This window comes from Pseudophryne corroboree, chromosome 3, assembly GCF_028390025.1.
Source record: "Pseudophryne corroboree isolate aPseCor3 chromosome 3, aPseCor3.hap2, whole genome shotgun sequence".
Classification (NCBI taxonomy): domain Eukaryota; kingdom Metazoa; phylum Chordata; class Amphibia; order Anura; family Myobatrachidae; genus Pseudophryne; species Pseudophryne corroboree.
In genome coordinates, this window is record NC_086446.1 from 384,005,292 (window position 1) to 384,031,767 (window position 26,476).

At 51.1% G+C, this 26,476-nt stretch overlaps 1 protein-coding gene across 8 annotated transcripts in view; it reads right to left on the reverse strand.

Moving 5' to 3' along the window:
- Positions 1 to 26,476, reverse strand: part of TANC2 (tetratricopeptide repeat, ankyrin repeat and coiled-coil containing 2) — a 1,023,243-nt gene that overhangs the window by 58,967 nt on the left and 937,800 nt on the right. For all 8 annotated transcript variants that reach the window (XM_063960011.1, XM_063960012.1, XM_063960008.1 and 5 more), the window contains one exon: positions 125 to 379. In XM_063960011.1, coding sequence (XP_063816081.1) covers positions 125 to 379 — 255 coding nt within the window. The remainder of the gene's footprint in view (positions 1 to 124; positions 380 to 26,476) is intronic.

The following is a 26,476-nucleotide window of genomic DNA, read 5'->3' on the forward strand; positions in this document are numbered from 1 at the left end:
TGGCATTAGCATTCTAGACACATACACAGAGACTCGCAAGAACATTGCTATCCCATTGAACATACAAGTTTGTATATTATAAAATCAGCCCCAGCTGGTGTGACAAGGCAACACCTTTCCTCACCTGCGACAGAGTTGGGGCGGGGCATGAGGTAGAGTGGGATGGACTGCACAGATTGAGAGAGTCCCGAGTCCAGTCCCCTCTCGGGGATCTTGTTTAAGCTGAAAGTAGAGGCCATTAAATTCTCATCCACCCGGTACAGACTGGAATCCATGGACTTCTGGGCCTGCTTAACAGATCCACGAGAGCCAAGCTCCTTGCTGCTGTCTGCACCATACTTGGAACGGTCCATATTCTCCGAGTAGCTGGTCAGTGTGGCTGCAGGTTAGAGGTGCAAGTCAGCATTAGGACTAATTTACCCTATACACATTTTATTAGCCTTCAGCAAAATCTCCTGTTACAGAAAAAGTAAGCCGCTTCTTCTCCAATAGAGTATTGTAATAACTGCATTGCAGTTTGCTCGTAGACCCCAATCCATTGTGGGAATACAGCCACATGCATACATTTCATGCCTGAATTTTCAACGTTGACAAATTTACTAAGAACAATAATGGGCTATGTCGGTATCTGACATATTGATCCATAATCTTCGATCTTCCCCTTCAACATGAGGCGGGGAAGGAGACATTGTCATTCCTTTCCCCTCCGCTGAAGCAGCTGGAGGTGGAGAGACAGATCGATGGGATCTGAAGGCAGGTTCCTTGTTGAAATAACAGTCTGTGCACAGAAAAGAAGAGCAAACACAGAGACACAGGCATTATACATCCAAACCACGGACACACTGCGTACGTCAGGGTAGAGAGTGAGCACAGCTAATACAGACATCATGGACACGTTCCGCTCACCTTCTGACAGAAAAAAAGACGCAGAGAAAAGCACACATGCAGACATCTTACTATTACACAGCTTTTCTAGGACATCTCACAATATACAGAACCTATGCATCAGCTATACACCATACACCTGTCACTCTAACGCTCATAATTACTTGAAAATCTTTATTGCGCATTTTACTCATACACAGTAAGGGCCTGATTCAAAAGTGGCCCCTGCGGTAACTTGTGGGCGATGGGGGTCATTCCGAGTTGATCGCTCGCTAGCTAGTTTTAGCAGCCGTGCAAACGCTATACTGCCGCCCACTGGGAGTGTATTTTAGCTTAGCAGAAGTGCAAACGGTTCTATCGCAGAACGGCAACAAAAAATGTTTGTGTAGTTTTAGAGTAGCTCAAAGCCTACTCAGCGCTTGCAATCACTTCAGACTATTCAGTTCCGGATTTGACGTCACAAACCCGCCCAGTGTTCGCCCAGCCACGTCTGCGTTTTTCCCTGGCACGCCTGCGTTTTTCTGCACACTCCCTGAAAATGGTCAGTTGCCACCCAGAAACGCCCACTAAATGTCAATCACTCTGCGGCAAGCAGTGCGACTGAAATACATCGCTAGACCCTGTGCAAAACGACATCGTTCGTTGTGCCCGTACATCGCACGTGCGCATTGCGCCGCATGTGCAGAACTGCCGTTTCTTAGCCTGATCGCTGCACTGTAAACAAATTCAGCTAGCGATCAACTCGGAATGACCCCTGATATTCTCAGCCTGCGCATGCGCCCGTGCCGTACTGCACATGCATCCCGATGGATACCGCTCTGAGATGAAGATCACTGCAATTTCAGTAGGCGTTTCAGAATAAAGACGCAGTGAATCAGGACCTTAATCTCTGCAAAACACAGCAAATCTCTAATACACGTGCCAGAGAGATGTTGTGTACTAATCAGCTCAGATAAGCGCTTTGTATTAGACAAGTCAAAGAGGTGCTGCTAGCTTGGCCAGAACTGTTTGCTGCAAAACCCTGTAATGATCAGTGGAGAGTGGTGGTGGAGAAAGTCTCAGACATTCTCTGTAATGCTTAGCAACACTGCCGATATACATCATCCCCTGAAATGTCTCTAATACATAGCATCTGCTAACACAGATATCAGGACATATAACTCTCCTATATTACATAGATACCAGAACAGGTGCCTCAACTGTCCTAACAAAGATACCAGGACATGTACCTCTCCCCTCCTAACACAGATACCAGGACATGTACCTCCCCCCTCCTAACACAGATACCAGGACATGTATCTCCCCCCTCCTAACACAGACACCAGGACATGTACCTCCCACCTCCTAACATAGATACCAGGACATGTACCTCTCCTCTTATCCACAGATACCAGGCAATGTACCTCTCCCCTCCTAACACAAATACCAGGCCATGTACCTCCCCCCTAACACAGATACCAGGCAATGTACCTCTCCCCTCCAAACACAAATACCAGGCCATGTACCTCTCCCCTCCTAACACAGATACCAGGACATGTACCTCTCCCCTGCTAACACAGATACCAGGACATGTACCGCCCCCCTCCTAACACAGATACCAGGACATGTAACGCTCCTCTAATCCACAGATACCAGGCCATGTACCTCCCCCCTCCTAACACAGATACCATGACATGTACACCTCCCCCCTCCTAACACAGATACCAGGACATGTACCTCCCCCCTCCTAACACAGATACCAGGACATGTACCTCCCACCTCCTAGCACAGATACCAGGACATGTACCTCCCCCCCCCCCCCCCCCCTCCTAACACAGATACCAGGACATGTACCTATCCAATAGCACATAGATACCAGGCCATGTACCTCTCCCCTGCTAACACAGATACCAGGATGTGTACCTCCCCCCTCCTAACACAGATACCAGGACATGAACCTCCCCCCTCCTAACACAGATATCAGGACATGTACCTCCCCCCTCCTTACACAGATACCAGGACATGTACCTCCCCCCTCCTAACACAGATACCAGGACATGTACGACCCCCTCCTAACACAGATACCAGGACATGTATCTCTCCCCTCCTAACACAGATACCAGGACATGTACCTCCCACCTCCTAACACAGATACCATGACATGTATCTTTCCCCTCCTAACACAGATACCAGGACATGTACCTCTCCCCTGCTAACACAGATACCAGGACATGTACCTCCCCCCTCCTAACACAGATACCAGGACATGTAACGCTCCTCTAATCCACAGATACCAGGCCATGTACCTCTCCTCTCCTAACACAGATACCAGGACATGTACCTCCCACCTCCTAACACAGATACCAGGCCATGCACCTCCCCCCTCCTAATACAGATACCAGGACATGTACCTCCCACCTCCTAACACAGATACCAGGACATGTACCTCCCCCCTCCTAACACAGATACCAGGACATGTACCTGTCCCCTCCTAACACAGATACCAAAACATGTATCTCCCCCCTCCTAACACAGATACCAGGACATGTACCCCCCCCCCCTCCTAACACAGATACCAGGACCTGTATCTCCCCCCTCCTAACACAGATACCAGGACATGTACCTCCCCCCCTCCTAACACAGATACCAGGACATGTACCTCCCACCTCCTAACACAGATACCAAGACATGTACCTCCCACCTCCTAACACAGATACCAGGCCATGCACCTCCCCCCCTCCTAATACAGATACCAGGACATGTACCTCTCCCCTCCTAACACAGATACCAGGCCATGTACCTGTCCCCTCCTAACACAGATACCAGGACATGTATCTCCCCCCTCCTAACACAGATACCAGGACATGTACCCCCCCCCTCCTAACACAGATACCAGGACATGTATCTCCCCCCCCCCTCCTAACACAGATACCAGGACCTGTATCTACCCCCTCCTAGCACAGATACTAGGACATGTACCTCCCACCTCCTAACATAGATACCAGGACATGTACCTCTCCTCTAATCCACAGATACCAGGCCATGTACCTCTCCCCTCCTAACACAGATACCAGGACATGTACCTCCCACCTCCTAACACAGATACCATGACATGTATCTCTCCCCTCCTAACACAGATACCAGGACATGTACCTCCCACCTCCTAACATAGATACCAGGACATGTACCTCTCCTCTAATCCACAGATACCAGCACATGTACCTCTCCCCTCCAAACACAGATACCAGGACATGTACCTCCCCCCTCCTAACACAGATACCAGGACATGTATCTCCCCCCTCCTAACACAGATACCAGGACATGTATCTCCCCCCTCCTAACACAGATACCAGGACATGTACCTCCCCCCTCCTAACACAGATACCAGGACATGTACCTATCCAATAGCACATACATACCAGGCCATGTACCTCCCCCCTCCTAACACAGATAGTAGGACATGTACCTCTCCTCTAATCCACAGATACCAGGACATGTACCTCTCCCCTCCTAACACAGATACCAGGACATGTACCTCCCCCATCCTAACACAGATACCAGGACATGTATCTCTCCCTTCCTAACACAGATACCAGGACATGTACCTGTCCCCTCCTAACACAGATACCAGGACAAGTATCTCCCCCCTCCTAACACAGATACCAGGACATGTACCTGTCCCCTCCTAACACAGAAACCAGGACATGTATCTCCCCCCTCCTAACACAGATACCAGGACATGTACCCCCCCCCCCCCCCCTCCTAACACAGATACCAGGACCTGTATCTCCCCCCTCCTAACACAGATACCAGGACATGTACCTCCCCCCTCTTAACACAGATACCAGGACATGTACCTGTCCAATAGCACATACATACCAGGCCATGTACCTCCCCCCTCCTAATACAGATAGCAGGACATGTACCTCTCCTCTAATCCACAGATACCAGGACATGTACCTCTCCCCTCCTAACACAGATACGAGGACATGTACCTCCCCCATCCTAACACAGATACCAGGACATGTATCTCTCCCTTCCTAACACAGATACCAGGACATGTACCTCCCACCTCCTAACACAGATACCAGGACATGCACCTCTCATCTAATCCACAGATACCAGGCCATGTACCTCTCCCCTCCTAACACAGATACCAGGACATGTACCTCTCCCCTGCTAACACAGATACCAGGACATGTACCTCTCCCCTGCTAACACAGATACCAGGACATGTACCTCCCCCCTCCTAACACAGATACCAGGACATGTACCGCTCCTCTAATCCACAGATACCAGGCCATGTACCTCTCCCCTCCTAACACAGATACCAGGACATGTACCTCTCCCCTGCTAACACAGATACCAGGACATGTACCTCCCCCCTCCTAACACAGATACCAGGATATGTAACGCTCCTCTAATCCACAGATACCAGGCCATGTACCTCTCCTCTCCTAACACAGATACCAGGACATGTACCTCCCACCTCCTAACACAGATACCAGGCCATGTACCTCCACCCTCCTAATACAGATACCAGGACATGTACCTCCCACCTCCTAACACAGATACCAGGACATGTACCTCCCCCCTCCTAACACAGATACCATGACATGTACCTCCCCCCTCCTAACACAGATACCAGGACATGTACCTCCCCCCTCCTAACACAGATACCAGGCCATGTACCTCCCCCCTCCTCACACAGATACCAGGCCATGTACCTCCCCCCTCCTAACACAGATAGCAGGACATGTACCTCTCCTCTAATCCACAGATACCAGGACATGTACCTCTCCCCTCCTAACACAGATACCAGGACATGTATCTCTCCCTTCCTAACACAGATACCAGGACATGTACCTCCCCCCTCCTAACACAGATACCAGGACATGTACCTATCCAATAGCACATACATACCAGGCCATGTACCTCCCCCCTCCTAACACAGATAGCAGGACATGTACCTCCCACCTCCTAACACAGATACCAGGACATGCACCTCTCATCTAATCCACAGATACCAGGACATGTACCTCTCCCCTCCTAACACAGATACCAGGACATGTACCTCTCCCCTGCTAACACAGATACCAGGACATGTACCTCCCCCCTCCTAACACAGATACCAGGACATGTACCGCTCCTCTAATCCACAGATACCAGGCCATGTACCTCTCCCCTCCTAACACAGATACCAGGACATGTACCTCTCCCCTGCTAACACAGATACCAGGACATGTACCTCCCCCCTCCTAACACAGATACCAGGACATGTAACGCTCCTCTAATCCACAGATACCAGGCCATGTACCTCTCCTCTCCTAACACAGATACCAGGACATGTACCTCCCCCCTCCTAACACAGATACCAGGACATGTACCTCCCCCCTCCTAACACAGATACCAGGACATGTACCTGTCCCCTCCTAACACAGATACCAAGACATGTATCTCCCCCCTCCTAACACAGATACCAGGACATGTACCCCCCCCCCTCCTAACACAGATACCAGGACCTGTATCTCCCCCCTCCTAACACAGATACCAGGACCTGTATCTCCCCCCTCCTAACACAGATACCAGGACATGTACCTCCCCCCTCTTAACACAGATACCAGGACATGTACCTATCCAATAGCACATACATACCAGGCCATGTACCTCCCCCTCCTAACACAGATAGCAGGACATGTACCTCTCCTCTAATCCACAGATACCAGGACATGTACATCTCCCCTCCTAACACAGATACGAGGACATGTACCTCCCCCATCCTAACACAGATACCAGGACATGTATCTCTCCCTTCCTAACACAGATACCAGGACATGTACCTCCCACCTCCTAACACAGATACCAGGACATGCACCTCTCATCTAATCCACAGATACCAGGCCATGTACCTCTCCCCTCCTAACACAGATACCAGGACATGTACCTCTCCCCTGCTAACACAGAAACCAGGACATATACCGCTCCTCTAATCCACAGATACCAGGCCATGTACCTCTCCCCTCCTAACACAGATACCAGGACATGTACCTCTCCCCTGCTAACACAGATACCAGGACATGTACCTCCCCCCTCCTAACACAGATACCAGGACATGTAACGCTCCTCTAATCCACAGATACCAGGCCATGTACCTCTCCTCTCCAAACACAGATACCAGGCCATGTACCTCCCACCTCCTAATACAGATACCAGGACATGTACCTCCCACCTCCTAACACAGATACTAGGACATGTACCTCCCCCCTCCTAACACAGATACCATGACATGTACCTCCCCCCTCCTAACACAGATACCAGGACATGTACCTCCCCCCCTCCTAACACAGATACCAGGACATGTACCTCCCCCCTCCTAGCACAGATACCAGGACATGTACCTCCCCCCCCCTCCTAACACAGATATCAGGACATGTACCTATCCAATAGCACATAGATACCAGGCCATGTACCTCTCCCCTGCTAACACAGATACCAGGATGTGTACCTCCCCCCTCCTAACACAGATACCAGGACATGAACCTCCCCCCTCCTAACACAAATACCAGGACATGTACCTCCCCCCTCCTAACACAGATACCAGGACATGTACCTCCCCCCTCCTAACACAGATACCAGGACATGTACCACCCCCTCCTAACACAGATACCAGGACATGTACCTGTCCCCTCCTAACACAGATACCAGGACATGTATCTCCCCCCTCCTAACACAGATACCAGGACATGTACCCCCCCCCCCCTCCTAACACAGATACCAGGACCTGTATCTCCCCCCTCTTACCACAGATACCAGGACTTGTACCTATCCAATAGCACATACATACCAGGCCATGTACCTCCCCCCTCCTAACACAGATAGCAGTACATGTACCTCTCCTCTAATCCACAGATACCAGGACATGTACCTCTCCCCTCCTAACACAGATACCAGTACATGTACCTCCCCCATCCTAACACAGATACCAGGACATGTATCTCTCCCTTCCTAACACAGATACCAGGACATGTACCTCCCACCTCCTAACACAGATACCAGGACATGCACCTCTCATCTAATCCACAGATACCAGGCCATGTACCTTTCCCCTCCTAACACAGATACCAGGACATGTACCTCTCCCCTGCTAACACAGATACCAGGACATGTACCTCCCCCCTCCTAATACAGATACCAGGACATGTACCGCTCCTCTAATCCACAGATACCAGGCCATGTACCTCTCCCCTCCTAACACAGATACCAGGACATGTACCTCTCCCCTGCTAACACAGATACCAGGACATGTACCTCCCCCCTCCTAACACAGATACCAGGACATGTAACGCTCCTCTAATCCACAGATACCAGGCCATGTACCTCTCCTCTCCTAACACAGATACCAGGACATGTACCTCCCACCTCCTAACACAGATACCAGGCCATGCACCTCCCCCCTCCTAATACAGATACCAGGACATGTACCTCCCACCTCCTAACACAGATACCATGATATGTACCTCCCCCCTCCTAACACAGATATCAGGACATGTACCTCCCCCCTCCTAACACAGATACCAGGACATGTACCTCCCCCCTCCTAGCACAGATACCAGGACATGTACCTCCCACCTCCTAACATAGATACCAGGACATGTACCTATCCAATAGCACATAGATACCAGGCCATGTACCTCTCCCCTGCTAACACAGATACCAGGATGTGTACCTCCCCCCTCCTAATACAGATACCAGGACATGAACCTCCCCCCTCCTAACACAGATACCAGGACATGTACCTCCCCCCTCATAACACAGATACCAGGACATGTACCTCCCCCCTCCTAACACAGATACCAGGCCATGCACCTCCCCCCTCCTAATACAGATACCAGGACATGTACCTCTTCCCCTCCAAACACAGATACCAGGACATGTACCTCCCCCCTCCTAACACAGATACCAGGCCATGTACCTGTCCCCTCCTAACACAGATACCAGGACAAGTATCTCCCCCCTCCTAACACAGATACCAGGACATGTACCTGTCCCCTCCTAACACAGATACCAGGGACATGTATCTCCCCCCTCCTAACACAGATACCAGGACATGTACCTCCCACCTCCTAACACAGATACCAGGACCTGTATCTCCCCCCTCCTAACACAGATACCAGGACATGTACCTCCCCCCTCTTAACACAGATACCAGGACATGTACCTATCCAATAGCACAATACATACCAGGCCATGTACCTCCCCCCTCCTAATACAGATAGCAGGACATGTAACCTCTCCTCTAATCCACAGATACCAAGGACATGTACCTCTCCCCTCCTAACACAGATACGAAGGACATGTACCTCCCCCATCCTAACACAGATACCAGGACATGTATCTCTCCCTTCCTAACACAGATACCAGGACAGGTACCTCCCACCTCCTAACACAGATACCAGGACATGCACCTCTCATCTAATCCACAGATACCAGGCCATGTACCTCTCCCCTCCTAACACAGATACCAGGACATGTACCTCTCCCCTGCTAACACAGATACCAGGACATGTACCTCCCCCCTCCTAACACAGATACCAGGACATGTACCGCTCCTCTAATCCACAGATACCAGGCCATGTACCTCTCCCCTCCTAACACAGATACCAGGACATGTACCTCTCCCCTGCTAACACAGATACCAGGACATGTACCTCCCCCCTCCTAACACAGATACCAGGATATGTAACGCTCCTCTAATCCACAGATACCAGGCCATGTACCTCTCCTCTCCTAACACAGATACCAGGACATGTACCTCCCACCTCCTAACACAGATACCAGGACATGTACCTCCCCCCTCCTAACACAGATACCATGACATGTACCTCCCCCCTCCTAACACAGATACCAGGACATGTACCTCCCCCCTCCTAACACAGATACCAGGCCATGTACCTCCCCCCTCCTAACACAGATACCAGGCCCATGTACCTCCCCCCTCCTAACACAGATAGCAGGACATGTACCTCTCCTCTAATCCACAGATACCAGGACATGTACCTCTCCCCTCCTAACACAGATACCAGGACATGTACCTCCCCCATCCTAACACAGATACCAGGACATGTATCTCTCCCTTCCTAACACAGATACCAGGACATGTACCTCCCCCCTCCTAACACAGATACCAGGACATGTACCTATCCAATAGCACATACATACCAGGCCATGTACCTCCCCCCTCCTAACACAGATAGCAGGACATGTACCTCCCACCTCCTAACACAGATACCAGGACATGTACCACCCCCTCCTAACACAGATACCAGGACATGTACCTGTCCCCTCCTAACACAGATACCAGGACATGTATCTCCCCCCTCCTAACACAGATACCAGGACATGTACCCCCCCCCCCCCTCCTAACACAGATACCAGGACCTGTATCTCCCCCCTCTTACCACAGATACCAGGACTTGTACCTATCCAATAGCACATACATACCAGGCCATGTACCTCCCCCCTCCTAACACAGATAGCAGGACATGTACCTCTCCTCTAATCCACAGATACCAGGACATGTACCTCTCCCCTCCTAACACAGATACCAGTACATGTACCTCCCCCATCCTAACACAGATACCAGGACATGTATCTCTCCCTTCCTAACACAGATACCAGGACATGTACCTCCCACCTCCCAACACAGATACCAGGACATGCACCTCTCATCTAATCCACAGATACCAGGCCATGTACCTTTCCCCTCCTAACACAGATACCAGGACATGTACCTCTCCCCTGCTAACACAGATACCAGGACATGTACCTCCCCCCTCCTAATACAGATACCAGGACATGTACCGCTCCTCTAATCCACAGATACCAGGCCATGTACCTCTCCTCTCCTAACACAGATACCAGGACATGTACCTCCCACCTCCTAACACAGATACCAGGCCATGCACCTCCCCCCTCCTAATACAGATACCAGGACATGTACCTCCCACCTCCTAACACAGATACCATGATATGTACCTCCCCCCTCCTAACACAGATACCAGGACATGTACCTCCCCCCTCCTAACACAGATACCAGGACATGTACCTCCCCCCTCCTAGCACAGATACCAGGACATGTACCTCCCACCTCCTAACATAGATACCAGGACATGTACCTATCCAATAGCACATAGATACCAGGCCATGTACCTCTCCCCTGCTAACACAGATACCAGGATGTGTACCTCCCCCCTCCTAACACAGATACCAGGACATGAACCTCCCCCCTCCTAACACAGATACCAGGACATGTACCTCCCCCCTCCTAACACAGATACCAGGACATGTACCTCCCCCCTCCTAACACAGATACCAGGCCATGCACCTCCCCCCTCCTAATACAGATACCAGGACATGTACCTCTCCCCTCCAAACACAGATACCAGGACATGTACCTCCCCCCTCCTAACACAGATACCAGGCCATGTACCTGTCCCCTCCTAACACAGATACCAGGACAAGTATCTCCCCCCTCCTAACACAGATACCAGGACATGTACCTGTCCCCTCCTAACACAGATACCAGGACATGTATCTCCCCCCTCCTAACACAGATACCAGGACATGTACCTCCTAACACAGATACCAGGACCTGTATCTCCCCCCTCCTAACACAGATACCAGGACATGTACCTCCCCCCTCTTAACACAGATACCAGGACATGTACCTATCCAATAGCACATACATACCAGGCCATGTACCTCCCCCCTCCTAATACAGATAGCAGGACATGTACCTCTCCTCTAATCCACAGATACCAGGACATGTACCTCTCCCCTCCTAACACAGATACGAGGACATGTACCTCCCCCATCCTAACACAGATACCAGGACATGTATCTCTCCCTTCCTAACACAGATACCAGGACATGTACCTCCCACCTCCTAACACAGATACCAGGACATGCACCTCTCATCTAATCCACAGATACCAGGCCATGTACCTCTCCCCTCCTAACACAGATACCAGGACATGTACCTCTCCCCTGCTAACACAGATACCAGGACATGTACCTCCCCCCTCCTAACACAGATACCAGGACATGTACCGCTCCTCTAATCCACAGATACCAGGCCATGTACCTCTCCCCTCCTAACACAGATACCAGGACATGTACCTCTCCCCTGCTAACACAGATACCAGGACATGTACCTCCCCCCTCCTAACACAGATACCAGGATATGTAACGCTCCTCTAATCCACAGATACCAGGCCATGTACCTCTCCTCTCCTAACACAGATACCAGGACATGTACCTCCCACCTCCTAACACAGATACCAGGCCATGTACCTCCACCCTCCTAATACAGATACCAGGACATGTACCTCCCACCTCCTAACACAGATACCAGGACATGCACCTCCCCCCTCCTAACACAGATACCATGACATGTACCTCCCCCCTCCTAACACAGATACCAGGACATGTACCTCCCCCCTCCTAACACAGATACCAGGCCATGTACCTCCCCCCTCCTAACACAGATACCAGGCCATGTACCTCCCCCCTCCTAACACAGATAGCAGGACATGTACCTCTCCTCTAATCCACAGATACCAGGACATGTACCTCTCCCCTCCTAACACAGATACCAGGACATGTACCTCCCCCATCCTAACACAGATACCAGGACATGTATCTCTCCCTTCCTAACACAGATACCAGGACATGTACCTCCCCCCTCCTAACACAGATACCAGGACATGTACCTATCCAATAGCACATACATACCAGGCCATGTACCTCCCCCCTCCTAACACAGATACCAGGACATGTATCTCTCCCTTCCTAACACAGATACCAGGACATGTACCTCCCCCCTCCTAACACAGATACCAGGACATGTACCGCTCCTCTAATCCACAGATACCAGGCCATGTACCTCTCCCCTCCTAACACAGATACCAGGACATGTACCTCTCCCCTGCTAACACAGATACCAGGACATGTACCTCCCCCCTCCTAACACAGATACCAGGACATGTAACGCTCCTCTAATCCACAGATACCAGGCCATGTACCTCTCCTCTCCTAACACAGATACCAGGACATGTACCTCCCCCCTCCTAACACAGATACCAGGCCATGCACCTCCCCCCTCCTAATACAGATACCAGGACATGTACCTCCCACCTCCTAACACAGATACCATGACATGTACCTCCCCCCTCCTAACACAGATACCAGGACATGTACCTCCCCCCTCCTAACACAGATACCAGGACATGTACCTGTCCCCTCCTAACACAGATACCAAGACATGTATCTCCCCCCTCCTAACACAGATACCAGGACATGTACCCCCCCCCCCCCCTCCTAACACAGATACCAGGACCTGTATCTCCCCCCTCCTAACACAGATACCAGGACCTGTATCTCCCTCCTCCTAACACAGACACCAGGACATGTACCTCCCCCCTCTTAACACAGATACCAGGACATGTACCTATCCAATAGCACATACATACCAGGCCATGTACCTCCCCCTCCTAACACAGATAGCAGGACATGTACCTCTCCTCTAATCCACAGATACCAGGACATGTACATCTCCCCTCCTAACACAGATACGAGGACATGTACCTCCCCCATCCTAACACAGATACCAGGACATGTATCTCTCCCTTCCTAACACAGATACCAGGACATGTACCTCCCACCTCCTAACACAGATACCAGGACATGCACCTCTCATCTAATCCACAGATACCAGGCCATGTACCTCTCCCCTCCTAACACAGATACCAGGACATGTACCTCTCCCCTGCTAACACAGATACCAGGACATGTACCGCTCCTCTAATCCACAGATACCAGGCCATGTACCTCTCCCCTCCTAACACAGATACCAGGACATGTACCTCTCCCCTGCTAACACAGATACCAGGACATGTACCTCCCCCCTCCTAACACAGATACCAGGACATGTAACGCTCCTCTAATCCACAGATACCAGGCCATGTACCTCTCCTCTCCAAACACAGATACCAGGCCATGTACCTCCCACCTCCTAATACAGATACCAGGACATGTACCTCCCACCTCCTAACACAGATACTAGGACATGTACCTCCCCCCTCCTAACACAGATACCATGACATGTACCTCCCCCCTCCTAACACAGATACCAGGACATGTACCTCCCCCCTCCTAACACAGATACCAGGACATGTACCTCCCCCCTCCTAGCACAGATACCAGGACATGTACCTCCCCCCCCCTCCTAACACAGATATCAGGACATGTACCTATCCAATAGCACATAGATACCAGGCCATGTACCTCTCCCCTGCTAACACAGATACCAGGATGTGTACCTCCCCCCTCCTAACACAGATACCAGGACATGAACCTCCCCCCTCCTAACACAAATACCAGGACATGTACCTCCCCCCTCCTAACACAGATACCAGGACATGTACCTCCCCCCTCCTAACACAGATACCAGGACATGTACCACCCCCTCCTAACACAGATACCAGGACATGTACCTGTCCCCTCCTAACAGATACCAGGACATGTATCTCCCCCCTCCTAACACAGATACCAGGACATGTACCCCCCCCCCCCCCTCCTAACACAGATACCAGGACCTGTATCTCCCCCCTCTTAACACAGATACCAGGACTTGTACCTATCCAATAGCACATACATACCAGGCCATGTACCTCCCCCCTCCTAACACAGATAGCAGGACATGTACCTCTCCTCTAATCCACAGATACCAGGACATGTACCTCTCCCCTCCTAACACAGATACCAGTACATGTACCTCCCCCATCCTAACACAGATACCAGGACATGTATCTCTCCCTTCCTAACACAGATACCAGGACATGTACCTCCCACCTCCTAACACAGATACCTGGACATGCACCTCTCATCTAATCCACAGATACCAGGCCATGTACCTTTCCCCTCCTAACACAGATACCAGGACATGTACCTCTCCCCTGCTAACACAGATACCAGGACATGTACCTCCCCCCTCCTAATACAGATACCAGGACATGTACCGCTCCTCTAATCCACAGATACCAGGCCATGTACCTCTCCCCTCCTAACACAGATACCAGGACATGTACCTCTCCCCTGCTAACACAGATACCAGGACATGTACCTCCCCCCTCCTAACACAGATACCAGGACATGTAACGCTCCTCTAATCCACAGATACCAGGCCATGTACCTCTCCTCTCCTAACACAGATACCAGGACATGTACCTCCCACCTCCTAACACAGATACCAGGCAATGCACCTCCCCCCTCCTAATACAGATACCAGGACATGTACCTCCCACCTCCTAACACAGATACCATGATATGTACCTCCCCCCTCCTAACACAGATACCAGGACATGTACCTCCCCCCTCCTAACACAGATACCAGGACATGTACCTCCCCCCTCCTAGCACAGATACCAGGACATGTACCTCCCACCTCCTAACATAGATACCAGGACATGTACCTATCCAATAGCACATAGATACCAGGCCATGTACCTCTCCCCTGCTAACACAGATACCAGGATGTGTACCTCCCCCCTCCTAACACAGATACCAGGACATGAACCTCCCCCCTCCTAACACAGATACCAGGACATGTACCTCCCCCCTCCTAACACAGATACCAGGACATGTACCTCCCCCCTCCTAACACAGATACCAGGACATGTACCACCCCCTCCTAACACAGATACCAGGACATGTATCTCTCCCCTCCTAACACAGATACCAGGACATGTACCTCCCACCTCCTAACATAGATACCAGGACATGTACCTCTCCTCTAATCCACAGATACCAGGACATGTACCTCTCCCCTGCTAACACAGATACCAGGACATGTACCTCCCCCCTCCTAACACAGATAGCAGGACATGTATCTCTCCCCTCCTAACACAGATACCAGGACATGTACCTCCCACCTCCTAACACAGATACCAGGCCATGTACCTCCACCCTCCTAATACAGATACCAGGACATGTACCTCCCACCTCCTAACACAGATACCAGGCCATGTACCTCCACCCTCCTAATACAGATACCAGGACATGTACCTATCCAATAGCACATAGATACCAGGCCATGTACCTCTCCCCACCTAACACAGATAACAGGACATGTACCTCTCCTCTAATCCACAGATACCAGGCCATGTACCTCTCCCCTCCTAACACAGATACCAGGACCTGTGCCACCCCCTCCTAACACAGATACCAGGACATGTATCTCTCCCCTCCTAACACAGATACCAGGACATGTACCTCCTAACACAGATACCATTACATGTATCTCTCCCCTCCTAACACAGATACCAGGACATGTACCTCCCACCTCCTAACATAGATACCAGGACATGTACCTCTCCTCTAATCCACAGATACCAGGCCATTTACCTCTCCCCTCCTAACACAGATACCAGGACCTGTGCCACCCCCTCCTAACACAGATACCAGGACATGTATCTCTCCCCTCCTAACACAGATACCAGGACATGTACCTCCTAACACAGATACCATGACATGTATCTCTCCCCTCCTAACACAGATACCAAGACATGTACCTCCCACCTCCTAACATAGATACCAGGACATGTACCTCTCCTCTAATCCACAGATACCAGGCCATGTACCTCTCCCCTCCTAACACAGATACCAGGACATGTACCTCCCCCCTCCTAACACAGATACCAGGACATGTACCTATCCAATAGCACATACATACCAGGCCATGTACCTCCCCCCTCCTAACACAGATAGCAGGACATGTACCTCCCACCTCCTAACACAGATACCAGGACATGCACCTCTCATCTAATCCACAGATACCAGGACATGTACCTCTCCCCTCCTAACACAGATACCAGGACATGTACCTCTCCCCTGCTAACACAGATACCAGGACATGTACCTCCCCCCTCCTAACACAGATACCAGGACATGTACCGCTCCTCTAATCCACAGATACCAGGCCATGTACCTCTCCCCTCCTAACACAGATACCAGGACATGTACCTCTCCCCTGCTAACACAGATACCAGGACATGTACCTCCCCCCTCCTAACACAGATACCAGGACATGTACCTATCCAATAGCACATACATACCAGGCCATGTACCTCCCCCTCCTAACACAGATAGCAGGACATGTACCTCTCCTCTAATCCACAGATACCAGGACATGTACATCTCCCCTCCTAACACAGATACGAGGACATGTACCTCCCCCATCCTAACACAGATACCAGGACATGTATCTCTCCCTTCCTAACACAGATACCAGGACATGTACCTCCCACCTCCTAACACAGATACCAGGACATGCACCTCTCATCTAATCCACAGATACCAGGCCATGTACCTCTCCCCTCCTAACACAGATACCAGGACATGTACCTCTCCCCTGCTAACACAGAAACCAGGACATATACCGCTCCTCTAATCCACAGATACCAGGCCATGTACCTCTCCCCTCCTAACACAGATACCAGTACATGTACCTCCCCCATCCTAACACAGATACCAGGACATGTATCTCTCCCTTCCTAACACAGATACCAGGACATGTACCTCCCCCCTCCTAACACAGATACCAGGACATGTACCTATCCAATAGCACATACATACCAGGCCATGTACCTCCCCCCTCCTAACACAGATAGCAGGACATGTACCTCCCACCTCCTAACACAGATACCAGGACATGCACCTCTCATCTAATCCACAGATACCAGGACATGTACCTCTCCCCTCCTAACACAGATACCAGGACATGTACCTCTCCCCTGCTAACACAGATACCAGGACATGTACCTCCCCCCTCCTAACACAGATACCAGGACATGTACCGCTCCTCTAATCCACAGATACCAGGCCATGTACCTCTCCCCTCCTAACACAGATACCAGGACATGTACCTCTCCCCTGCTAACACAGATACCAGGACATGTACCTCCCCCCTCCTAACACAGATACCAGGACATGTAACGCTCCTCTAATCCACAGATACCAGGCCATGTACCTCTCCTCTCCTAACACAGATACCAGGACATGTACCTCCCCCCTCCTAACACAGATACCAGGACATGTACCTCCCCCCTCCTAACACAGATACCAGGACATGTACCTGTCCCCTCCTAACACAGATACCAAGACATGTATCTCCCCCCTCCTAACACAGATACCAGGACATGTACCCCCCCCCCCCTCCTAACACAGATACCAGGACCTGTATCTCCCCCCTCCTAACACAGATACCAGGACCTGTATCTCCCCCCTCCTAACACAGATACCAGGACATGTACCTCCCCCCTCTTAACACAGATACCAGGACATGTACCTATCCAATAGCACATACATACCAGGCCATGTACCTCCCCCTCCTAACACAGATAGCAGGACATGTACCTCTCCTCTAATCCACAGATACCAGGACATGTACATCTCCCCTCCTAACACAGATACGAGGACATGTACCTCCCCCATCCTAACACAGATACCAGGACATGTATCTCTCCCTTCCTAACACAGATACCAGGACATGTACCTCCCACCTCCTAACACAGATACCAGGACATGCACCTCTCATCTAATCCACAGATACCAGGCCATGTACCTCTCCCCTCCTAACACAGATACCAGGACATGTACCTCTCCCCTGCTAACACAGAAACCAGGACATATACCGCTCCTCTAATCCACAGATACCAGGCCATGTACCTCTCCCCTCCTAACACAGATACCAGGACATGTACCTCTCCCCTGCTAACACAGATACCAGGACATGTACCTCCCCCCTCCTAACACAGATACCAGGACATGTAACGCTCCTCTAATCCACAGATACCAGGCCATGTACCTCTCCTCTCCAAACACAGATACCAGGCCATGTACCTCCCACCTCCTAATACAGATACCAGGACATGTACCTCCCACCTCCTAACACAGATACTAGGACATGTACCTCCCCCCTCCTAACACAGATACCATGACATGTACCTCCCCCCTCCTAACACAGATACCAGGACATGTACCTCCCCCCTCCTAACACAGATACCAGGACATGTACCTCCCCCCTCCTAGCACAGATACCAGGACATGTACCTCCCCCCCCTCCTAACACAGATATCAGGACATGTACCTATCCAATAGCACATAGATACCAGGCCATGTACCTCTCCCCTGCTAACACAGATACCAGGATGTGTACCTCCCCCCTCCTAACACAGATACCAGGACATGAACCTCCCCCCTCCTAACACAAATACCAGGACATGTACCTCCCCCCTCCTAACACAGATACCAGGACATGTATCTCCCCCCTCCTAACACAGATACCAGGACATGTACCACCCCCTCCTAACACAGATACCAGGACATGTACCTGTCCCCTCCTAACACAGATACCAGGACATGTATCTCCCCCCTCCTAACACAGATACCAGGACATGTACCCCCCCCCCCTCCTAACACAGATACCAGGACCTGTATCTCCCCCCTCTTACCACAGATACCAGGACTTGTACCTATCCAATAGCACATACATACCAGGCCATGTACCTCCCCCCTCCTAACACAGATAGCAGTACATGTACCTCTCCTCTAATCCACAGATACCAGGACATGTACCTCTCCCCTCCTAACACAGATACCAATACATGTACCTCCCCCATCCTAACACAGATACCAGGACATGTATCTCTCCCTTCCTAACACAGATACCAGGACATGTACCTCCCACCTCCTAACACAGATACCAGGACATGCACCTCTCATCTAATCCACAGATACCAGGCCATGTACCTTTCCCCTCCTAACACAGATACCAGGACATGTACCTCTCCCCTGCTAACACAGATACCAGGACAGGTACCTCCCCCCTCCTAATACAGATACCAGGACATGTACCGCTCCTCTAATCCACAGATACCAGGCCATGTACCTCTCCCCTCCTAACACAGATACCAGGACATGTACCTCTCCCCTGCTAACACAGATACCAGGACATGTACCTCCCCCCTCCTAACACAGATACCAGGACATGTAACGCTCCTCTAATCCACAGATACCAGGCCATGTACCTCTCCTCTCCTAACACAGATACCAGGACATGTACCTCCCACCTCCTAACACAGATACCAGGCCATGCACCTCCCCCCTCCTAATACAGATACCAGGACATGTACCTCCCACCTCCTAACACAGATACCATGATATGTACCTCCCCCCTCCTAACACAGATATCAGGACATGTACCTCCCCCCTCCTAACACAGATACCAGGACATGTACCTCCCCCCTCCTAGCACAGATACCAGGACATGTACCTCCCACCTCCTAACATAGATACCAGGACATGTACCTATCCAATAGCACATAGATACCAGGCCATGTACCTCTCCCCTGCTAACACAGATACCAGGATGTGTACCTCCCCCCTCCTAATACAGATACCAGGACATGAACCTCCCCCCTCCTAACACAGATACCAGGACATGTACCTCCCCCCTCATAACACAGATACCAGGACATGTACCTCCCCCCTCCTAACACAGATACCAGGCCATGCACCTCCCCCCTCCTAATACAGATACCAGGACATGTACCTCTCCCCTCCAAACACAGATACCAGGACATGTACCTCCCCCCTCCTAACACAGATACCAGGCCATGTACCTGTCCCCTCCTAACACAGATACCAGGACAAGTATCTCCCCCCTCCTAACACAGATACCAGGACATGTACCTGTCCCCTCCTAACACAGATACCAGGACATGTATCTCCCCCCTCCTAACACAGATACCAGGACATGTACCTCCCACCTCCTAACACAGATACCAGGACCTGTATCTCCCCCCTCCTAACACAGATACCAGGACATGTACCTCCCCCCTCTTAACACAGATACCAGGACATGTACCTATCCAATAGCACATACATACCAGGCCATGTACCTCCCCCCTCCTAATACAGATAGCAGGACATGTACCTCTCCTCTAATCCACAGATACCAGGACATGTACCTCTCCCCTCCTAACACAGATACGAGGACATGTACCTCCCCCATCCTAACACAGATACCAGGACATGTATCTCTCCCTTCCTAACACAGATACCAGGACAGGTACCTCCCACCTCCTAACACAGATACCAGGACATGCACCTCTCATCTAATCCACAGATACCAGGCCATGTACCTCTCCCCTCCTAACACAGATACCAGGACATGTACCTCTCCCCTGCTAACACAGATACCAGGACATGTACCTCCCCCCTCCTAACACAGATACCAGGACATGTACCGCTCCTCTAATCCACAGATACCAGGCCATGTACCTCTCCCCTCCTAACACAGATACCAGGACATGTACCTCTCCCCTGCTAACACAGATACCAGGACATGTACCTCCCCCCTCCTAACACAGATACCAGGATATGTAACGCTCCTCTAATCCACAGATACCAGGCCATGTACCTCTCCTCTCCTAACACAGATACCAGGACATGTACCTCCCACCTCCTAACACAGATACCAGGCCATGTACCTCCACCCTCCTAATACAGATACCAGGACATGTACCTCCCACCTCCTAACACAGATACCAGGACATGTACCTCCCCCCTCCTAACACAGATACCATGACATGTACCTCCCCCCTCCTAACACAGATACCAGGACATGTACCTCCCCCCTCCTAACACAGATACCAGGCCATGTACCTCCCCCCTCCTAACACAGATACCAGGCCATGTACCTCCCCCCTCCTAACACAGATAGCAGGACATGTACCTCTCCTCTAATCCACAGATACCAGGACATGTACCTCTCCCCTCCTAACACAGATACCAGGACATGTACCTCCCCCATCCTAACACAGATACCAGGACATGTATCTCTCCCTTCCTAACACAGATACCAGGACATGTACCTCCCCCCTCCTAACACAGATACCAGGACATGTACCTATCCAATAGCACATACATACCAGGCCATGTACCTCCCCCCTCCTAACACAGATAGCAGGACATGTACCTCCCACCTCCTAACACAGATACCAGGACATGTACCACCCCCTCCTAACACAGATACCAGGACATGTACCTGTCCCCTCCTAACACAGATACCAGGACATGTATCTCCCCCCTCCTAACACAGATACCAGGACATGTACCCCCCCCCCCCCTCCTAACACAGATACCAGGACCTGTATCTCCCCCCTCTTACCACAGATACCAGGACTTGTACCTATCCAATAGCACATACATACCAGGCCATGTACCTCCCCCCTCCTAACACAGATAGCAGGACATGTACCTCTCCTCTAATCCACAGATACCAGGACATGTACCTCTCCCCTCCTAACACAGATACCAGTACATGTACCTCCCCCATCCTAACACAGATACCAGGACATGTATCTCTCCCTTCCTAACACAGATACCAGGACATGTACCTCCCACCTCCCAACACAGATACCAGGACATGCACCTCTCATCTAATCCACAGATACCAGGCCATGTACCTTTCCCCTCCTAACACAGATACCAGGACATGTACCTCTCCCCTGCTAACACAGATACCAGGACATGTACCTCCCCCCTCCTAATACAGATACCAGGACATGTACCGCTCCTCTAATCCACAGATACCAGGCCATGTACCTCTCCTCTCCTAACACAGATACCAGGACATGTACCTCCCACCTCCTAACACAGATACCAGGCCATGCACCTCCCCCCTCCTAATACAGATACCAGGACATGTACCTCCCACCTCCTAACACAGATACCATGATATGTACCTCCCCCCTCCTAACACAGATACCAGGACATGTACCTCCCCCCTCCTAACACAGATACCAGGACATGTACCTCCCCCCTCCTAGCACAGATACCAGGACATGTACCTCCCACCTCCTAACATAGATACCAGGACATGTACCTATCCAATAGCACATAGATACCAGGCCATGTACCTCTCCCCTGCTAACACAGATACCAGGATGTGTACCTCCCCCCTCCTAACACAGATACCAGGACATGAACCTCCCCCCTCCTAACACAGATACCAGGACATGTACCTCCCCCCTCCTAACACAGATACCAGGACATGTACCTCCCCCCTCCTAACACAGATACCAGGCCATGCACCTCCCCCCTCCTAATACAGATACCAGGACATGTACCTCTCCCCTCCAAACACAGATACCAGGACATGTACCTCCCCCCTCCTAACACAGATACCAGGCCATGTACCTGTCCCCTCCTAACACAGATACCAGGACAAGTATCTCCCCCCTCCTAACACAGATACCAGGACATGTACCTGTCCCCTCCTAACACAGATACCAGGACATGTATCTCCCCCCTCCTAACACAGATACCAGGACATGTACCTCCTAACACAGATACCAGGACCTGTATCTCCCCCCTCCTAACACAGATACCAGGACATGTACCTCCCCCCTCTTAACACAGATACCAGGACATGTACCTATCCAATAGCACATACATACCAGGCCATGTACCTCCCCCCTCCTAATACAGATAGCAGGACATGTACCTCTCCTCTAATCCACAGATACCAGGACATGTACCTCTCCCCTCCTAACACAGATACGAGGACATGTACCTCCCCCATCCTAACACAGATACCAGGACATGTATCTCTCCCTTCCTAACACAGATACCAGGACATGTACCTCCCACCTCCTAACACAGATACCAGGACATGCACCTCTCATCTAATCCACAGATACCAGGCCATGTACCTCTCCCCTCCTAACACAGATACCAGGACATGTACCTCTCCCCTGCTAACACAGATACCAGGACATGTACCTCCCCCCTCCTAACACAGATACCAGGACATGTACCGCTCCTCTAATCCACAGATACCAGGCCATGTACCTCTCCCCTCCTAACACAGATACCAGGACATGTACCTCTCCCCTGCTAACACAGATACCAGGACATGTACCTCCCCCCTCCTAACACAGATACCAGGATATGTAACGCTCCTCTAATCCACAGATACCAGGCCATGTACCTCTCCTCTCCTAACACAGATACCAGGACATGTACCTCCCACCTCCTAACACAGATACCAGGCCATGTACCTCCACCCTCCTAATACAGATACCAGGACATGTACCTCCCACCTCCTAACACAGATACCAGGACATGCACCTCCCCCCTCCTAACACAGATACCATGACATGTACCTCCCCCCTCCTAACACAGATACCAGGACATGTACCTCCCCCCTCCTAACACAGATACCAGGCCATGTACCTCCCCCCTCCTAACACAGATACCAGGCCATGTACCTCCCCCCTCCTAACACAGATAGCAGGACATGTACCTCTCCTCTAATCCACAGATACCAGGACATGTACCTCTCCCCTCCTAACACAGATACCAGGACATGTACCTCCCCCATCCTAACACAGATACCAGGACATGTATCTCTCCCTTCCTAACACAGATACCAGGACATGTACCTCCCCCCTCCTAACACAGATACCAGGACATGTACCTATCCAATAGCACATACATACCAGGCCATGTACCTCCCCCCTCCTAACACAGATACCAGGACATGTATCTCTCCCTTCCTAACACAGATACCAGGACATGTACCTCCCCCCTCCTAACACAGATACCAGGACATGTACCGCTCCTCTAATCCACAGATACCAGGCCATGTACCTCTCCCCTCCTAACACAGATACCAGGACATGTACCTCTCCCCTGCTAACACAGATACCAGGACATGTACCTCCCCCCTCCTAACACAGATACCAGGACATGTAACGCTCCTCTAATCCACAGATACCAGGCCATGTACCTCTCCTCTCCTAACACAGATACCAGGACATGTACCTCCCCCCTCCTAACACAGATACCAGGCCATGCACCTCCCCCCTCCTAATACAGATACCAGGACATGTACCTCCCACCTCCTAACACAGATACCATGACATGTACCTCCCCCCTCCTAACACAGATACCAGGACATGTACCTCCCCCCTCCTAACACAGATACCAGGACATGTACCTGTCCCCTCCTAACACAGATACCAAGACATGTATCTCCCCCCTCCTAACACAGATACCAGGACATGTACCCCCCCCCCCCCCTCCTAACACAGATACCAGGACCTGTATCTCCCCCCTCCTAACACAGATACCAGGACCTGTATCTCCCTCCTCCTAACACAGACACCAGGACATGTACCTCCCCCCTCTTAACACAGATACCAGGACATGTACCTATCCAATAGCACATACATACCAGGCCATGTACCTCCCCCTCCTAACACAGATAGCAGGACATGTACCTCTCCTCTAATCCACAGATACCAGGACATGTACATCTCCCCTCCTAACACAGATACGAGGACATGTACCTCCCCCATCCTAACACAGATACCAGGACATGTATCTCTCCCTTCCTAACACAGATACCAGGACATGTACCTCCCACCTCCTAACACAGATACCAGGACATGCACCTCTCATCTAATCCACAGATACCAGGCCATGTACCTCTCCCCTCCTAACACAGATACCAGGACATGTACCTCTCCCCTGCTAACACAGATACCAGGACATGTACCGCTCCTCTAATCCACAGATACCAGGCCATGTACCTCTCCCCTCCTAACACAGATACCAGGACATGTACCTCTCCCCTGCTAACACAGATACCAGGACATGTACCTCCCCCCTCCTAACACAGATACCAGGACATGTAACGCTCCTCTAATCCACAGATACCAGGCCATGTACCTCTCCTCTCCAAACACAGATACCAGGCCATGTACCTCCCACCTCCTAATACAGATACCAGGACATGTACCTCCCACCTCCTAACACAGATACTAGGACATGTACCTCCCCCCTCCTAACACAGATACCATGACATGTACCTCCCCCCTCCTAACACAGATACCAGGACATGTACCTCCCCCCTCCTAACACAGATACCAGGACATGTACCTCCCCCCTCCTAGCACAGATACCAGGACATGTACCTCCCCCCCCCTCCTAACACAGATATCAGGACATGTACCTATCCAATAGCACATAGATACCAGGCCATGTACCTCTCCCCTGCTAACACAGATACCAGGATGTGTACCTCCCCCCTCCTAACACAGATACCAGGACATGAACCTCCCCCCTCCTAACACAAATACCAGGACATGTACCTCCCCCCTCCTAACACAGATACCAGGACATGTACCTCCCCCCTCCTAACACAGATACCAGGACATGTACCACCCCCTCCTAACACAGATACCAGGACATGTACCTGTCCCCTCCTAACAGATACCAGGACATGTATCTCCCCCCTCCTAACACAGATACCAGGACATGTACCCCCCCCCCCCCTCCTAACACAGATACCAGGACCTGTATCTCCCCCCTCTTAACACAGATACCAGGACTTGTACCTATCCAATAGCACATACATACCAGGCCATGTACCTCCCCCCTCCTAACACAGATAGCAGGACATGTACCTCTCCTCTAATCCACA